At 40.6% G+C, this 14487-nt stretch overlaps 2 protein-coding genes and 1 non-coding gene across 5 annotated transcripts; all 3 read right to left on the bottom strand.

The window, feature by feature from the left end:
* Positions 1 to 1373: 1373 nt before the first annotated feature.
* abtb1 (ankyrin repeat and BTB (POZ) domain containing 1) lies at positions 1374 to 6815 on the bottom strand. Its single transcript, XM_049754058.2, has 12 exons — positions 6573 to 6815; positions 5662 to 5724; positions 5536 to 5591; positions 5304 to 5448; positions 4878 to 5037; positions 4755 to 4800; positions 4099 to 4215; positions 3904 to 4016; positions 3659 to 3757; positions 3423 to 3590; positions 3030 to 3230; positions 1374 to 2921 (listed from the first exon to the last, which is right to left on the bottom strand). Exons 1-12 carry the CDS (start codon positions 6626 to 6628, stop codon positions 2715 to 2717), a joined length of 1431 nt encoding a protein of 476 aa, XP_049610015.1. The 5' UTR covers positions 6629 to 6815; the 3' UTR covers positions 1374 to 2714.
* A 325-nt stretch (positions 6816 to 7140) lies between these two features.
* Positions 7141 to 7213, bottom strand: trnam-cau (transfer RNA methionine (anticodon CAU)). Its single transcript has one exon. It is a non-coding gene; the product is annotated as a tRNA-Met (tRNA).
* A 760-nt stretch (positions 7214 to 7973) lies between these two features.
* Positions 7974 to 14222, bottom strand: LOC125988767 (N-chimaerin). 3 transcript variants are annotated; one of them, XM_049754420.1, is made up of 15 exons: positions 14125 to 14222; positions 13730 to 13820; positions 12805 to 12843; positions 12642 to 12697; positions 11713 to 11744; positions 11527 to 11640; positions 11017 to 11143; positions 10764 to 10925; positions 9890 to 9967; positions 9741 to 9825; positions 9248 to 9421; positions 9086 to 9163; positions 8887 to 9024; positions 8702 to 8807; positions 7974 to 8538 (listed from the first exon to the last, which is right to left on the bottom strand). In XM_049754420.1, exons 2-15 carry the CDS (start codon positions 13746 to 13748, stop codon positions 8367 to 8369), a joined length of 1380 nt encoding a protein of 459 aa, XP_049610377.1. In that variant the 5' UTR covers positions 13749 to 13820; positions 14125 to 14222; the 3' UTR covers positions 7974 to 8366. The 3 variants fall into 3 exon arrangements, with proteins under 3 accessions (XP_049610377.1, XP_049610375.1, XP_049610378.1); XM_049754418.1 differs by having other exon boundaries at positions 14121 to 14221; XM_049754421.1 differs by lacking the exon at positions 14125 to 14222 and adding an exon at positions 14071 to 14089.
* Positions 14223 to 14487: the final 265 nt, after the last annotated feature.

Here is a 14487-nt window from a genome sequence, read left to right on the forward strand (position 1 = left end):
TCATTAATGTGATGGGCTCACATTATAACCCAACACGCTCTCCAGCAAGGAAGATGTTAGTCTAGGCTAGATATAAAATCCCACTCAAAATGAATCCAACTATTTATAATGTATGAGGTAAATGAGCAACAAAAATCAATATAAATCAATCAATCAAATCAAGATGCAGCAAAAGTACACAGTGTGTTCAGTAGAAATAAGTACAAAAATAGTACTTCTATTACTCGTTGACTTACAGGGTGTGAAAATTGATGATTTGAATGTCTTCAAATGAAAAATAATCAAAAAGACCTGATAAACTTGAAATGATTGACCTTCCGTCTCTGATTGGTTGTTCTTCCTCTGGCGCGGTGGTTTCTTAAAAATAATATTAGAGGTGCAACATGCAGAGACGATTTGACAAATATGACAAAATAAAGGTTAAATAAATACAATAAAATGGTCCCACTTGCCATCTTATGACTTTTCTCATGCATTCCTATTTGCAAATTGATGTGCACATTCATTATGATGTGGGTAAGAACCCTCTTGAATGTTTGAAAGAATAAAAAAAAAAGAGAGATTTTTGAAGTACAGCACCTCAGTGGTGGCAATTGTACCCCTGAAGGAACATGACTCCACCACAGCCAATCAAATAGAACAAAATAGAGACAGTTGAGCTGCATTACTACATTGCAGAAATGAGCGCAATGCCGAGCTGCTCCACATGAATTTGTGACTGTGCACATTCATATATGCGAAGAGACAGATGCCACTGTGAAGCCTCTGTGAGTCACGCAGAGGCATGAGTCAAGTGCCAAGAGATTTTATCCCCTTCTGCCCTCTTCAAATGAGTTTTTTTCTAGAAACACATGGAACTTGTCATTGCTAAATATTATTCAGGACAGTGTTGGACATGCAGTAGAATTTCATGTCTTAGCAATGGGGAGAAAGAAATACAGCAGTTTTTATGTACACTAGTTTATTTAAAGTGAAAAACTTGACTTGTACTGTATTTATCGTTCTCATGCATCATTGTGTCGGTTTGATTAAACTAGAAATGTCATGCAAGTACTATTACGGACATGACGCTCAATAAAGGACATATGTAATTAGTTATTCGATAAGACGGGTGCAAAGGGACAGTGTGGTAATAGGGCGGCGTGTATAGAGTGTCATAATACAGTAAATGAAAAGACCAGTCCGAGATGTTCGATCCAACTATATGAAGACAGTGAGGTGAGCAAAGTGTACAATTACACAACTATGTGTCAAAGTACAAGACCATGCTTCATTGTAACAAATGAAACAGGGACAATGTTTTCCGACCTATGATTAAAAACAACAGTGTTGAGTAGCAACAATATAAAATGAAACACTTGAAGATTGTTGGGTAATAACTAATTGTGCTGTTTATTCTAATACCATGAACCTTGTTAGCATTCACTGTCAGGGCTGGAGGGCAAACATTTTGTTCACAGATATTTTCAGTGACAACTGTTAGAACAGCTAATTTATTCCGTCAACTGGCTATAAGTTTACAAAACACAAGATTCCGTCCAAGCTTATTCCCAGCACCCTGATAACTAATCTGAAAAGTAAGATACCATGTTACACAAAAGAAAATCTCAGAATTTTTTGAACGTATCATTCTATACGTTCTATAAGAGCTCGATGAAGGATATTTGTGCAACAATGGTATTGTTGTTACCAAGAGAACTTCTTTTGAGCACTCATTTTCAATGAAAAGCTGAGAAATAGCGCCATCTCTTGGTACAGAGGTGAACTACTAGTCACTAAACTAAATGCGTTAGGCTTCAGTCACAACACACAAGATTTGTCAACATGCGGTTGTAATAGATGTTTTTTTTTTTTTGCCTAAACCAAAAGCACATTTGTCTGTTTTTAAACAAAAATAAAGGTGGATTCAATATTAAGGTTCCACTTTTTCCTCTCTTGCACAACCTGCCAAATACATTTCACAACATACAACGTAAAAGGAGATATATTAAATCATATTCATTATGGAATTAGGTTCTTAAAATATTAAAATATTTGAAATATAAAAAGTGGCAATGAAAGCAACTTGTAGTCTTGTTGCTTGGAGGTCGAATTAAAGTGGTCAGTTACACATGCAAAAATAGTCCCATGTATATAAAAAGTCTACACCCATCTGGTCAAAGGTTTTGGTGAGATGAAAGATGAGACCAAGACAAATCATTTCCAAACCTCCATACAGATAAATTGGGGGAAAACAAAAGCAATATTTTAAAGCAAAAAGTAAACAAAAAAGTAAACAAACATAATGATGGGGCGCACTAGTGTGGATGCCCTTTTGTAACTGTTCGGCTCTAAAACATATATACTATGGAAAATAGTAAAGAAAATATGGCAAAGATTACCAAGAACTGGATGTCCCTCCAAAATTGATATAAAATGAAAACTGGAAAGCTGTAAAGAGAATGACAGCAACATTACAGAAGCCGCAAATGTTTGGGTGGCGCTAATTTTTATCCCACTCACCAAAAGATGTATCTTACGTTGTACAAGTTAAAGCATGTATGTATGTAGACTTTTTAGATCCTCTGGCAATATGTATGTATAATAATAAATGTAATATTCTCACTAATGTTTACAACTAAAAATGGGTTATGTACAATATTGTAACAACAGATAAATGAAGCCTACAGAAACAAAGGTTGTATCTCAGGCAAATTGCACCTTTCAAGAAGTCTTCAGCAGTCAATATCAATGCTTAATAGCAGCTCTTCCAAGACCTCCAGCTTCTGATTGGCTTCCTCTATGGCACTGTACGTCTGCACGTTACTGACGATGTAGGAACGGATTTCGTCTATCAGGGGGACGGAGTCGGTCTCCTGTCGCTCCTCCAGCAAAGCTGCATCCTCTTTGACCATCTCAGCAAACTCCTCCTTCTCCACCAGCTGTGACAGACAAAAACCAACAACAATATAATTGTGGGGATTTTAGACGTGCTGATATATCTCATGCGTATTTTGGCATTCTTGTACAAAATCTGCAAAAACACCCACCAGCTCAATTATCTTGGCCATGAACTCTATGCATTGATCTTCCAACCGAGTGAGCCGGAACAGCTTGGCCGTCTTCCACATGCACAGAACGTTGTCCTCACAAAGGTTCTTGGCGAGGGTCTTGCTGCACAGACGTTTCAACCCCGGCAGCAGGTACATGTCGGCCACGCACAGGATGTCAAACACGTTCTCTCGTGTCACCTGGACATCAGGAGGAACCAGTTGGTGGTCATACCAGATTGATGGACATTCAAGAAGCGTCGCGGGTTGTCCACAAGAATTTACAACATCTACAAGAACAAATTCATTGCAAGTAACAGTCAAAAGTATATGTCTGATAGCTTTGAGTTCACGCTCGCCAATAATAATATAAAAATAATACAAATGTCAAACCTGTGTGTCATCGCTGTATATGTAATACATGATATGGATGAAAATCTGATGAGAGATGTTGTGCAGAGTTATGGCCGGAGTGCTAGGTTGGGACTGGAGCTGCTCTCCCTCACAGAAGTGGTCCTCCAGCAAGGCTTTAAAATAATCACTCCGCCCACAGAAAAATGCCTGGAGAAATAGACACAAGCAATAAAACTCTCAGTTGGAGTCAAAGCCGGTCTGCAACAAAAACAAACCTTATGACACAAAAAATCGTAGCCATCGACTCTGAAGCAGACATCAGGATAGGTGGGCAGGTGGTCGACATTGTTGAAGGGAAGTGCCCCGTATCCGACCTGAGGTGAAAGCAATGTCCAAATATGACTTTCGAAACTTGCTTCTGAGCGATTAGCCTCAACATATGCTAATCCGTTCTATATTTCTGTGCCTGGGCAGGATGGAAGCATTTTAAAAAATAAATAAACTCAAACTCAATTCTTACTCTGAGCTGAGGCGGCAGAGCGCAGTCAGCCAACTGGGCCATGTCCTCCTGGAGTTGGCAGATATGAGGCTCCAGACTGAGGACCTTCACACAGATGCCCGGCTTGTTGGATACTTGAGAGCCAAAAAGAAATAAAAGGAGATTCAAGCTGTGAAAAACAGATGAGTGCAGTCTAAGCATGACATGGCATCTTACCAAAGTCGTACAACTGTCGGCATTTAATCTGCAGCTCCTCGATCAAATCTGTCATTTTGCACTGCTTAGCGAGGCGTCTGCAGTCGTCCACGAGGCTTACGTCAATATCCATACGTCCTTTAACATCAAAGCACAAATTAAAGATGGGCATGATAATCCATCTGTGATTAGATGGATCATGTGGAATTGATTATTGATTTATTATGTTTTGAAGCAAATAGGGCAAATGAAAAACATGATATCCGAGTCATGGCAATTCCTCTGGGTGATGTTATTGGTCTCAATGACTATCCCCAATCCCATTGAAATAATACTGAAAAATTAACAATTCATTCATTCAATGATTTTTCCAATAGCCAGTTTTATAAATTATTGACTCAAGTTTACCACAAATATAAACTATGGACTGTCACTTTACAGGATCATAATATTTACTTTATTCAGACACACTAGCAATAAAAACAGTTATGTCGTTTTTGGACAAACCCTCTTTGAATTACAAAAATGTTTACCCAATTAGTAAGACTGAGAAAAAAAAGCAAACAAGACAGTTTTGGGATAGTTTTTCTCCATTACTCTCTTATCCAGTAAACATGGTTCACTATGAGGCAGTCAAACCTTCCCCTGGAGAATTAGTAGCTGCAAAATATCCTCACCCGTATATAAATATTGCAGAATGGCTCCAAAAGCTGCAGGGTTGATCTGAAAGCAGGTACAAATTTATGTTCTCATACCAGAAGCAGGCAAATTGTGCCAATGACGCAATAGAATGAACATACCAGAGGATGCTTGAGATGGATCAAGGTTTTGTCTTTCCATTTGGTCGCAAACATTTCGCTGAAGTACTCCGAGAGTGCACCGAGCACGCATCGGTGAGCCGTGAACATTTGCCCGTGAACGAGGAACGTGATGTCACTGTGGAGTCCCTGTTCCAGCAACCTGAGGAGTGAGCAAATCTTAGGATGACATAGATGTGGCTTTACTTTATTAGATGACATTAATATGATTAGCCCCACAATCAGTTTTTTTTTTTAATAAAATCTAATACTAACTTCTCTAAAATCTAATTGAATCTAACTATCGATGGGTGGATGGATTAATTCAAAAAATAAAAATCCAAATAAAAAAAAAAACAACTATAATGAAATATAGTTCTAATATAGTAATATCGTATGAACTCAAACTACTTAAAGGTCAAAGCTTACAAATGTAGGAAGTAGTTAAAATCATCCCGCTTCATGGCACGGACACCGACACACTTGTACTCTTTGAGCAGGCGTCGGATTGAGTCGTTCAGTGAGCCGTACAGGCACCGCTCGCCATCAAATGTGTTGGCCTCACACTTGGCACCTACATGGCAACAAAGAAAAGGAAAAAGACGCATCTTTCTGGAATGCTGTGTCACACGAGGAACATGACAGGACGGCACTTGCTTACCACTTGCCAGCAGGTACTGGACTAGCTCTTCGTGGCCACAGAGGCAAGCATAATATCTAGCAGACAAGAGAGGTCATCTTAGAAATGGGAAATAATACTTTTCTGTTAACCACAAATGGTACTTACAAGGGGCTGCTATCCCATTGATCTCTTATATTGAGGTCCACGTCTCGCTGTTCAACGAGGTATCTATAAGACACAAAATCAGTGGCTTATAATTCTAGTATAATGGAGTCAGAATATACAGCTGTCAAAAACATCAAAAGACCACAACAAAATGAGAATTAGAATACAATTAAAATTTTGATTTATTCTATAAACCAGAGGTCCCCAACCACCGGCCCGCGGACCGGTCCATGTGTCACTTGGTACTGGGCCGCCAAGCCGCACAGAATTTTTTTTATTGACGATCAATTAACTCAGGTCAAGACGCCCCAGTCGAGCCCGTAAAGCTAGCAAAAATGAGTAAGAATTTATACTATAATTGTTACCTGTAAATTTCAAACTTGGAAAGCACTTCACTGATGCACGACCACCAATAGATGGCAGCAATGCACCATTTTTATTTTTTATATGAGAAGCATCCACTTTGGGAGATCTGACTGACTGCATTTTGTTAAACCTAACTTTGTTCTATTGCTGATTATATAACAACAGAAAAAGGTAGAATGAAACTTTTTTTGGTGAAAGGAGAAAATCTATTCTTTTGGTAGATTCAGCGTATACAAAGAACAGAATATCCTGTGAGTCTTGAAAAAAAAATGCCTTAAAATAATCATTGGTGGTGCTACCATCATTTAGTTTAAATTGTGTATGTGTTTTATTCGATTTGTATCGTAGTGTTGCAGAATGCCTCACATGCTGTAGTATTATGACGCCAAAACACTCATGATCACTACTATTTGGCTAACGACAGAAACTATCGTTTAGTTCAGCAATAACTGTAGCTCAAAGCTCCCACGGAATTCATTTTACGGTAAGAATTCGAAGAAACCGTTCTATTGGACTAAATACGCTTGTACACATGTAATGGTTACCTGACTCTACAAATGTCGCCCTTTCTGCAACTACTAAATAAATCGTTGACGTCCATGATCGTCTCGGTGTTTTCGGTCCTCTGAAATGCATTGAGTCGGCCTGTCAACTGGACAGGTAAGCGATCGGTGGGGAAGGGCTGAGAGTTTGTTCGCTCGGAAATTGAGTGAGGTACTGTCAAGATCGACGCTCAGTTGTTTACAAGTGCTCGCTTGCTCAGTTATGTTTTGCTGGACGGAAGGAGTTCCGGAGTCACGTGACGTAGTGGCGTTGCCTTCACGGCATCAAGAAAGCCGGATAAAAGAAAAAACTAGAAATGTTTATTTTAGATTTTTATTTTAGATTTTCGGATTCCGTCTAAACTATTCCACGTGTGGCTTGATTGATTTTGTAATACGGCAATTTTTGGACAGTGACATGAAGAAGACCAGATGTCTCATGGCACACTGCTACGCGGTGTGCTCATTTCCTTATAACTTCATGTGATTTAAAATGCTTTCATCAAATGCACCACAGTTAGTCAGAAAAAAAAGAATACCTCCTTCCTCCAAATTTGAAAAGAAAAAGACGTGCCCCGTGTGAGGCTCGAACTCACGACCTTCAGATTATGAGACTGACGCGCTGCCTACTGCGCCAACGAGGCCTGTCTGGATTCAAGAAATAAGTGCTTTATAACATAAAACATCTTAATAAATGCTGAATTTTAATTAAGTTGCCATGCCTGCAATTCTCCGCTGACGCGTGACTTCCAGAGTACTTTCACGCAAGAAAGTACGAAAGCTGATTGCGTTTCTCTTCATTAGGTCAATAAAAAAAAAATCAAGATACAGCTATGAGTACTGTAAAATAAACAACTAACTTCAAATCTGATAAGCATATGTAATAATTTAATTTCTCCATGCGTACACACTATACAGAAAATAGTTTACATCAACATCACGACAATGTAAAAAAAAAAAAGAAAATTAGGATGCTGAAGAAGTGTCACAGATCACGGAAGGCTCATAAGTGGTTCATGGTTCAGCAGAGTGTGGTAGTGTTAGTACATGATGGAATCAAAAACAAAATATATACAGTATATATATTTTTTTTTACATCACACAACAAACAAAACCGATTTGTTAGAAAATCCAGAAACATTATGGTACATCTCTACAATATCAGCCAGCCCAGCAGCCAAGGGTGTTTTTTTTTTTTTTTAACCACCTTAAATTCTGATTTAACTTCATGAAAACATTCAAGTAAGATTTAATCATTGCTCCTTTTCCCCCGACAGAAATGGGGTCAGACTCATTTATACTGTATGTGCTATCGGAGAAGGCAGCACAAACCAAACTCATCTTGACTTCACTTGGCACTATTGTAATTAAAAAAAAATAACATTGCAAACAAAATCCTTCATGTTACAGTCACTAGCGCTTTACGACATTAGTTATGCTCAGTTTTAGCAATATACAATCAGGTTTTTTTTTCAAGGAAACTGAGTAATTACATGGTTGTTCTTGTGGTTGCCATGGAAGCCCAGCTGCCACGTTTCTATTAATTCTGGCTCATGATGGCCAGCTCTCAGCTCATTGTAACAAAGCTTAACATGAAAAACAAGAACGGGAAATACAGCATTGTTTTGACTGCACTGACACGAGTGGCTCAGTGATAGCATTTTCTCGATGACTTTCTTCAAAAAATTCATTCTGCTTCTGGCAAGTGCATTAACAAAAACAGCCAGTCAGGTGGGACAAGTTGCCCTGCATTGGTGAAATATCTTCTTGTTCGTTTTCTCTTCACTCCGCCTCCTCTCAGAACAACACGTCCTCATTGGTGATGAGCATTTCGACCACCAGCCTTTGGTAGCGGATGTCATTGAGTGCCGTCATGGCATCCAAGTCAGGTGATCTCATCAATGTGGGTCCAAAGACAATTCCAAGGTTCTCACTGGACATGAGGTTGTCCTTTTCGTACTGGGTCACCCTGAAGGAAGAAAAGGAAAGGCTCATGTCTTGGAAAAGGCCTTAAAATAAACAAGTGTTCATTTAAGCCCCGTTTCCGCAGACCTTTCATGATGTTTGTAAACAATAGATGCCTTGACTGTTCATGACATTACCTAACAAAAATAGATGTGGCAGGCGCTTACCTTTTGAGGTGCGCCATGAGGTACCGCAACGACTCGCAGTGAGCTGGCGGCAGTAGCTTGAGAGCCTCGTGGAGGGATTCCAGCCGCTTTTCCGGGTCTGTGATCTCTGCAAAGAGCAAATGGAAGACCATCCATATAGACATTAAATAAGTCATTGTGACATTGTCATTGATCAGAGCGCCTACTTGCAGACTCGATGAAGCGTGGGTAGGCATCATATGTGATGAGGGGAATGGGTAGCTCTCTGAAGTAGAGCTTGAGCGCGCCAGTGATGATGTTGATGTCCTCATATACGCTCGATGAGATATCTGCCTTCTCGCCATCTGTGGATGCAATGTAGGGGATCATTACAGAGTAATGTACAACTTTAGGTGTGATTCTGACCTCTATCAAACGTCAGCTTGACATCTTCAACTAGCTCGCTGAAGCCGGATATTCTATACAGACCCTCTGACTGGAGACCTAGGAAACAGAGGAAGGCCACAGTTAAAAAGAAACCGTGAGCGGTAGCAGGCTCCACCTTTGTCAGCTCGCGACGCTACCCACCTCGGGCTTCAATTTCTTGGATGCACATGTCGACCACCATGGGCCTTTTGGTGTTGTGCGCTTTGACCAGGGTGGTCAGGTCACAGCTGTACACCTTCTTGACGTGACGAAGGTCTGGCTGGCAGTCATTGGGCACAACCTTTGAGCACTGCTTGTGAACGTTCAACCCGCAGTCTGACACATAACAGGAGCTTATTTAGTTTTTTGTGCATGTGTATGTGTGAAACTTCAAACTCAAGTTGCTTTTTTATTACTTGTATAGATAAATATCATGAAAGATTTGACTGACTTGGAATTTGAACTACATGGCTTGGCTAGGATTGCCTGTTGACATTTGAAAACCTATAGTCTAATTATGTTCAAGATAAAGATTTGTTTTTGTAAGATTTTTTTTTTTTTTTTTGCTTGAAACGTGAAGATTAACATGAGACATATTTATGATGTGTACTTGCATGACCTAGTCCCACCCCTAATGTGCACTTAGGTGTCTTACCTGCACATTTGACACCTTGAGCGATGAGCCCCCACATGAAGTTGGCGCAATACTCACACCAGTGAGGGCCACGAAATGTATGAACCTGTTGATGGTGGCAGAAGATGACCAAGACATCTCACGCAAGCATGCACGCACATGAGTCTTACCTTAAAGTTGTGAACCTTCTCATATTTTGGCACCATGTCACTCTCCCGCAGCGTGGCTCGTCGCACCAGCGATGTGAGCTGCGAAATGGCCAAAGTTTTTAGTGGCTGCCAGAAGGCGGAGGCAGGAGATGTTGGTTTGGACATAACCGGGCCTCGGTCGAGCCGGGTCCCTTTCTTTATGATGGGGTCTAACGAGCTGCCAGCAATTGGCAGATGAAGAACTGAGCCACTACTGCCACCATCCAATCCAAGGGCAGCAGCAAACCAAGAACCCTTTTGACGCGCTCGTTTCTCATCTCGCCGGCCTGATTGCTTCTTACCTCTCCTAACATGAGCCTTGCTGTTTGGCATTATGGAATCTGTAGTATAAAACTGCGTTTAAGTCAAAAGAGACGTTCCGGTAAATCGTACAAAGAAACAGAAATAAATTGTATAATCCAAAGAAAAGCTGGATCTGCAAGCAACTTGTATGGAGCCCCTACAGTCAGCCAGACAAAGTTGGCTGCTCAACAAAAGTGGGCCAAAGAATCAGAAAATCGGCCACAGGATCTGCAAATAAATCCAAAAGTCCTCTACATCCTTCAGACTGGCGTTACAGCTCTCGCTCTGCACACTGCAATCCACACGACTGAGAAGGAGCTAAAACGCCGCTACACTGAGCAAGTGAGAGCGGGAGGGAGAGCTGGATTGAGCAGGTCACATTTAGAGGAGAGTGAACCAATAAGAGCACCGTGATTCTTACAGTCACTAAATCCTTGAGCAAAACGGTCCTTGGAGAGAAAGTATCATTACATGTTACATCACTGTTCAGCTTCATCTGTGACACTCTGCACCAAGTACATTGCATCAATCAATCAATGCTCATCGTCCTCACCCTCTCCTCAGTGTTGCAATCATCTTTGATGGGAACCGGGCCATCGGGGGCCTCCATGCTGTGTGGCACGTGTTTCTTCAGTGTGGGTTCCTGGTTCAGTGTAGTGTAGCCCACGTGCTCATAGATAGGGTTGATAGTCATTTTGGCGATGTACTCTGCTGCCTAAAAAAAAACAGTCACAGTTTCAAAAGGTTTAGAATGCTTTGGGTTGACAGAAGGACCGGTTCATAGAAAGTGCCCCCTGAGTGTTCACCTTGGTTTCAATGTAAAGTGTGATGAGGCCATCTGTGACCAGGTCATGGATGGACTCGAATCGCTTCTCTCCAACAAAGTGCTTCCCATCATGGTAAAGACGGAAGTTTCTCGTCTGGCTCCCGAACCTGAATGGGGTGATGGGAAGAAGATCTTAGGCAAAGTCTGCCCTCGCTTGAATGACTTTTAATTAGATCTGATCAAATAAAACCAAACTGGGACAACAGTTTTTCTAGGCCTCAGTGGATGGACACTTTAAGATCATTAACCCCAAATCAAATTTTCATTCACAGAGAAGTATTTATGGAAGGTAATTATAACCACAGGGGAAACATGCAAGCGTATGTGGGCAGGTGGAACAAAGCTATGAATAGCTGATGCCGACCCAAAACACAAGTGGTGCTCCACTTTGGATGAAGCTCGATCAGATCCGTCACGACGACTCATATTCACCGACGGCACGAACAGTGACTTGCCGTATGACATACACGTTTTACGGAAATGCACTTACCTCAGCGCCAGTGTATATGTGCCCGGCTGCCTTTGACTCTCTCGAATGAGGTAGCTGCCTTCGGCCTGACTCAGAAGCTGGTCGGCTTCCTCTCTAGAAATCATCCCGTGATATCTGAACACAGTAGGTCTGCTTGTCCACATCAAACAATTCTCACAAGACACGCCGATGAAATAAGCGACTTACTCTCTTCCATAGTATTTGGGTCGATTGTCCACCTGCAGGTGAAATACACATATTTGAAAACCATCAAAGGTTTAGCGGGAGAATTCCACCCACAGGCAATATGATTCGTGAGACGGTAACATTTTATTCTGGACCAGCATGTGAGTCGGCGTATGTGTGGGAGCAGAGAGGAGTGAATGAGTCAAACTAAGAGCGCAACAGAGCTCAAAATATGACGTGAAACCAACACATTAGCACAATGGCAAGTATTTATATGGTGTTGGTTGTACAAGTCAATTTACAGCCTGACATTTAGCGCTGCATGACGTCAGCTAGCTAATCTCGTACTTTTTGGCTCAAGCAGGAGGCAGAATCGTGCTCAGCAAACATGAGTGTGCTGACTGGAATTAGTCATTCATCATCATAGATGTCAATTGTCTTGTTTTTCTTAACGTGGAGCATTGGTAAGGAATACAAAACCAGTAAAGGAACATAAAGCCAAGTGAGGGCTTAAATGCAAACACAGCAAGGTTTTTAACTGGCTGGAGAAAGTAACTAGTGACGACCCTATCACTTTGAGCGGTGAAAAAGTGTGAGTGTCAGCAAACGTTGTCTTCTTGTTAAGGTTCGTTCACGGTCTCCAGATGTTCTGCACTGTATTGTACTTTTTGTCTGGCTAGGGAATTTTGAACTTGTTCAAAATCTCTTTGCGACAAGACAAAATCACTTAAACTGATGAGCGTCTGTTAAACATTTTGCTAATATTTGCAACTGTGAACGCACCTTGACAAACTCTCATTCACTGCCTTTGAAAACACTCGCACTTGTTCTCCGCCCAGTGGGATAGTGGCTTAATGACCAGCATTCAAGCGTCACCAAAAAATAATAAGAATGACAAATATGATGTGTTCTAAATCCTATTTGTCAACAGAGGGTAATCGGAACCTCACCTCACAAGTGCAGGTCAATCGACGTGGGTGTGGCGCCTCTTGCTGGAGCTGATACACTGCGGCAGAAAACACAAGCTGGATCTCAGTTTTTAAGCGACACACAGACAGACAAATACTCAAAAGTACAAAACGATATCACCACAAATTATTAGTAAGTACTTACAGTAAGACTTCCATACCGGTGGCCTGTATTCATCATGATCTGAGAAGACAAATAGAAAATGTTTGCTGTTTTTTTTTTAATTCAAAATTGATCATACATTTTAAGAACATTCAGATAAGTGGAGTCAATATGACAATTCCACAACAACAAAAATATTTGCTTGAAATGGATTGTAAAAAAAAAAAAACACACTTAATTAAAAACTTTTCTTCCCAACAAGAGGAACATGATGCAGCCAAGAAAAAAAAAGTTGCGCAAGGCTGTGTAATGTTCCCTCGAGGCTACATGTGTGCACCACAAATGATACAATCTCTTCATTCACGCCTTCTGTCTATGATAGGCTATTCTTGTCGAGGTGTGAATTAAAATAAAATCAGAGCCTTGAGATGGGGTAAGAGTGTGATGATTTTTCCAAAGATATTTTTTATTGTATGTCTGGGTGCGTTTTTTTAAATTTACTTCATACGCATCTTTAAAACATCAAACTATCTGTGTAACAAGGTTTTTATCCAAAATAATACTATTACAATGTGCATGGGTTCTTTCCTTTCCTATACAACAACCCTGAAAAGAATTGCATCAAAACGTATGGCAATCAGAAGTAGCTTTTGTTTCAAATTCTGGAGACAATCAAATTCCACCTCTGAACCAGCAACAGTTCCAGTGTAACAGCAATAACAATCCGTGAATTAACAGTTTGATTTAGTAACTGTACAATATTACGTCGATTTGACAAAGTTATAGACTGGCTCGTAGGGACATGTGTTCAAATCGCTAAATCGAGGCCACTGGCTTCCTCTAATTCAATGCACATGATGGGAAGACAACAAATAATTTATGAATTAGTCAGGCGTATAATTAACACAAACGACAAGACATAATTAAAACACTCAGATTAGGCTATAATGGTAAATCATCATCTTACCAAAGACATTGAGGGCCATTGTGATTCTGATGACGATGATGCTGAACAATAGAAAAGAAAATCACGTCCAAATTCCGGACCCCTCAAGACCCTGCAAGAAAAAGAAAAATGGAATGGGTAACGACCAAAATATATGAATTACAAAACACCCAGCCGGCTAATCAACAAATAAAGCAGCTGCAGCCCAAGTTGAGCAGTAAGCTAACATTAGCAGATTTATTACTTCACTTGACATGCAAAATCGCATCTCGCTGGGATGGGGGGGGGGGTAAAAAGCCAATTCCTTGAATAGTGTTGTGTTAAACCATAAGAATGCGGCTGTTAAATCTGAAATAACGCACCGGACGTCTCAACGTAGCGGCTAGCTAATTAAACGAAGTAAAGTACTCACTCACTAGCATCAATTCAACAATGTGGTCGCCATCTTGCTTGGTCACGTGAAGCTGTCTCGCCCTCTCCCGCTGTCTGTGGTAACTATGGCAACGGACCTTGACTAGGGGCAGCAGAAAATATCCCACAATGCATTGCGCCAGTTAATGAGTTAGGGCACAAAGATAACACATCACGGAGTGACATAAATTTAACTATTACTTTTGAAAAATAAAAAATTGCATATTATCATACAATGTATTCATGTGTTCAATATTAAGGGAGAGCCTTTAGTAATTGCGCAACAGCAATTACGTGTTGGAAACTCGTTTTTTTCATTTGACTAAAAAAGTAATTGGAGGGGGAAAAAATACAAATGTCTATATAGG

Source organism: Syngnathus scovelli, chromosome 2, assembly GCF_024217435.2.
Source record: "Syngnathus scovelli strain Florida chromosome 2, RoL_Ssco_1.2, whole genome shotgun sequence".
NCBI lineage: Eukaryota > Metazoa > Chordata > Actinopteri > Syngnathiformes > Syngnathidae > Syngnathus > Syngnathus scovelli.

Bases quoted from the DNA above. Each gene is read 5' to 3' on its own strand.
- abtb1 (XM_049754058.2), bottom strand. From the start codon at position 6,628: ATGGACGTCAACGATTTATTTAGTAGTTGCAGAAAGGGCGACATTTGT. The intron at 5,725-6,572 runs GTAACCATTACA...TGTGTCTTATAG, and splicing joins GGCGACATTTGTAGAGTCAG to ATACCTCGTTGAACAGCGAG. The intron at 2,922-3,029 runs GTGGGTGTTTTT...TGTCTGTCACAG, and splicing joins TGGCCAAGATAATTGAGCTG to CTGGTGGAGAAGGAGGAGTT.
- LOC125988767 (XM_049754420.1), bottom strand. The intron at 11,144-11,526 runs GTAAGTGCATTT...CACCCCATTCAG, and splicing joins ACATATACACTGGCGCTGAG to GTTCGGGAGCCAGACGAGAA. The intron at 8,808-8,886 runs GTAGGCGCTCTG...TGCTCTTTGCAG, and splicing joins ACGCTTCATCGAGTCTGCAA to AGATCACAGACCCGGAAAAG.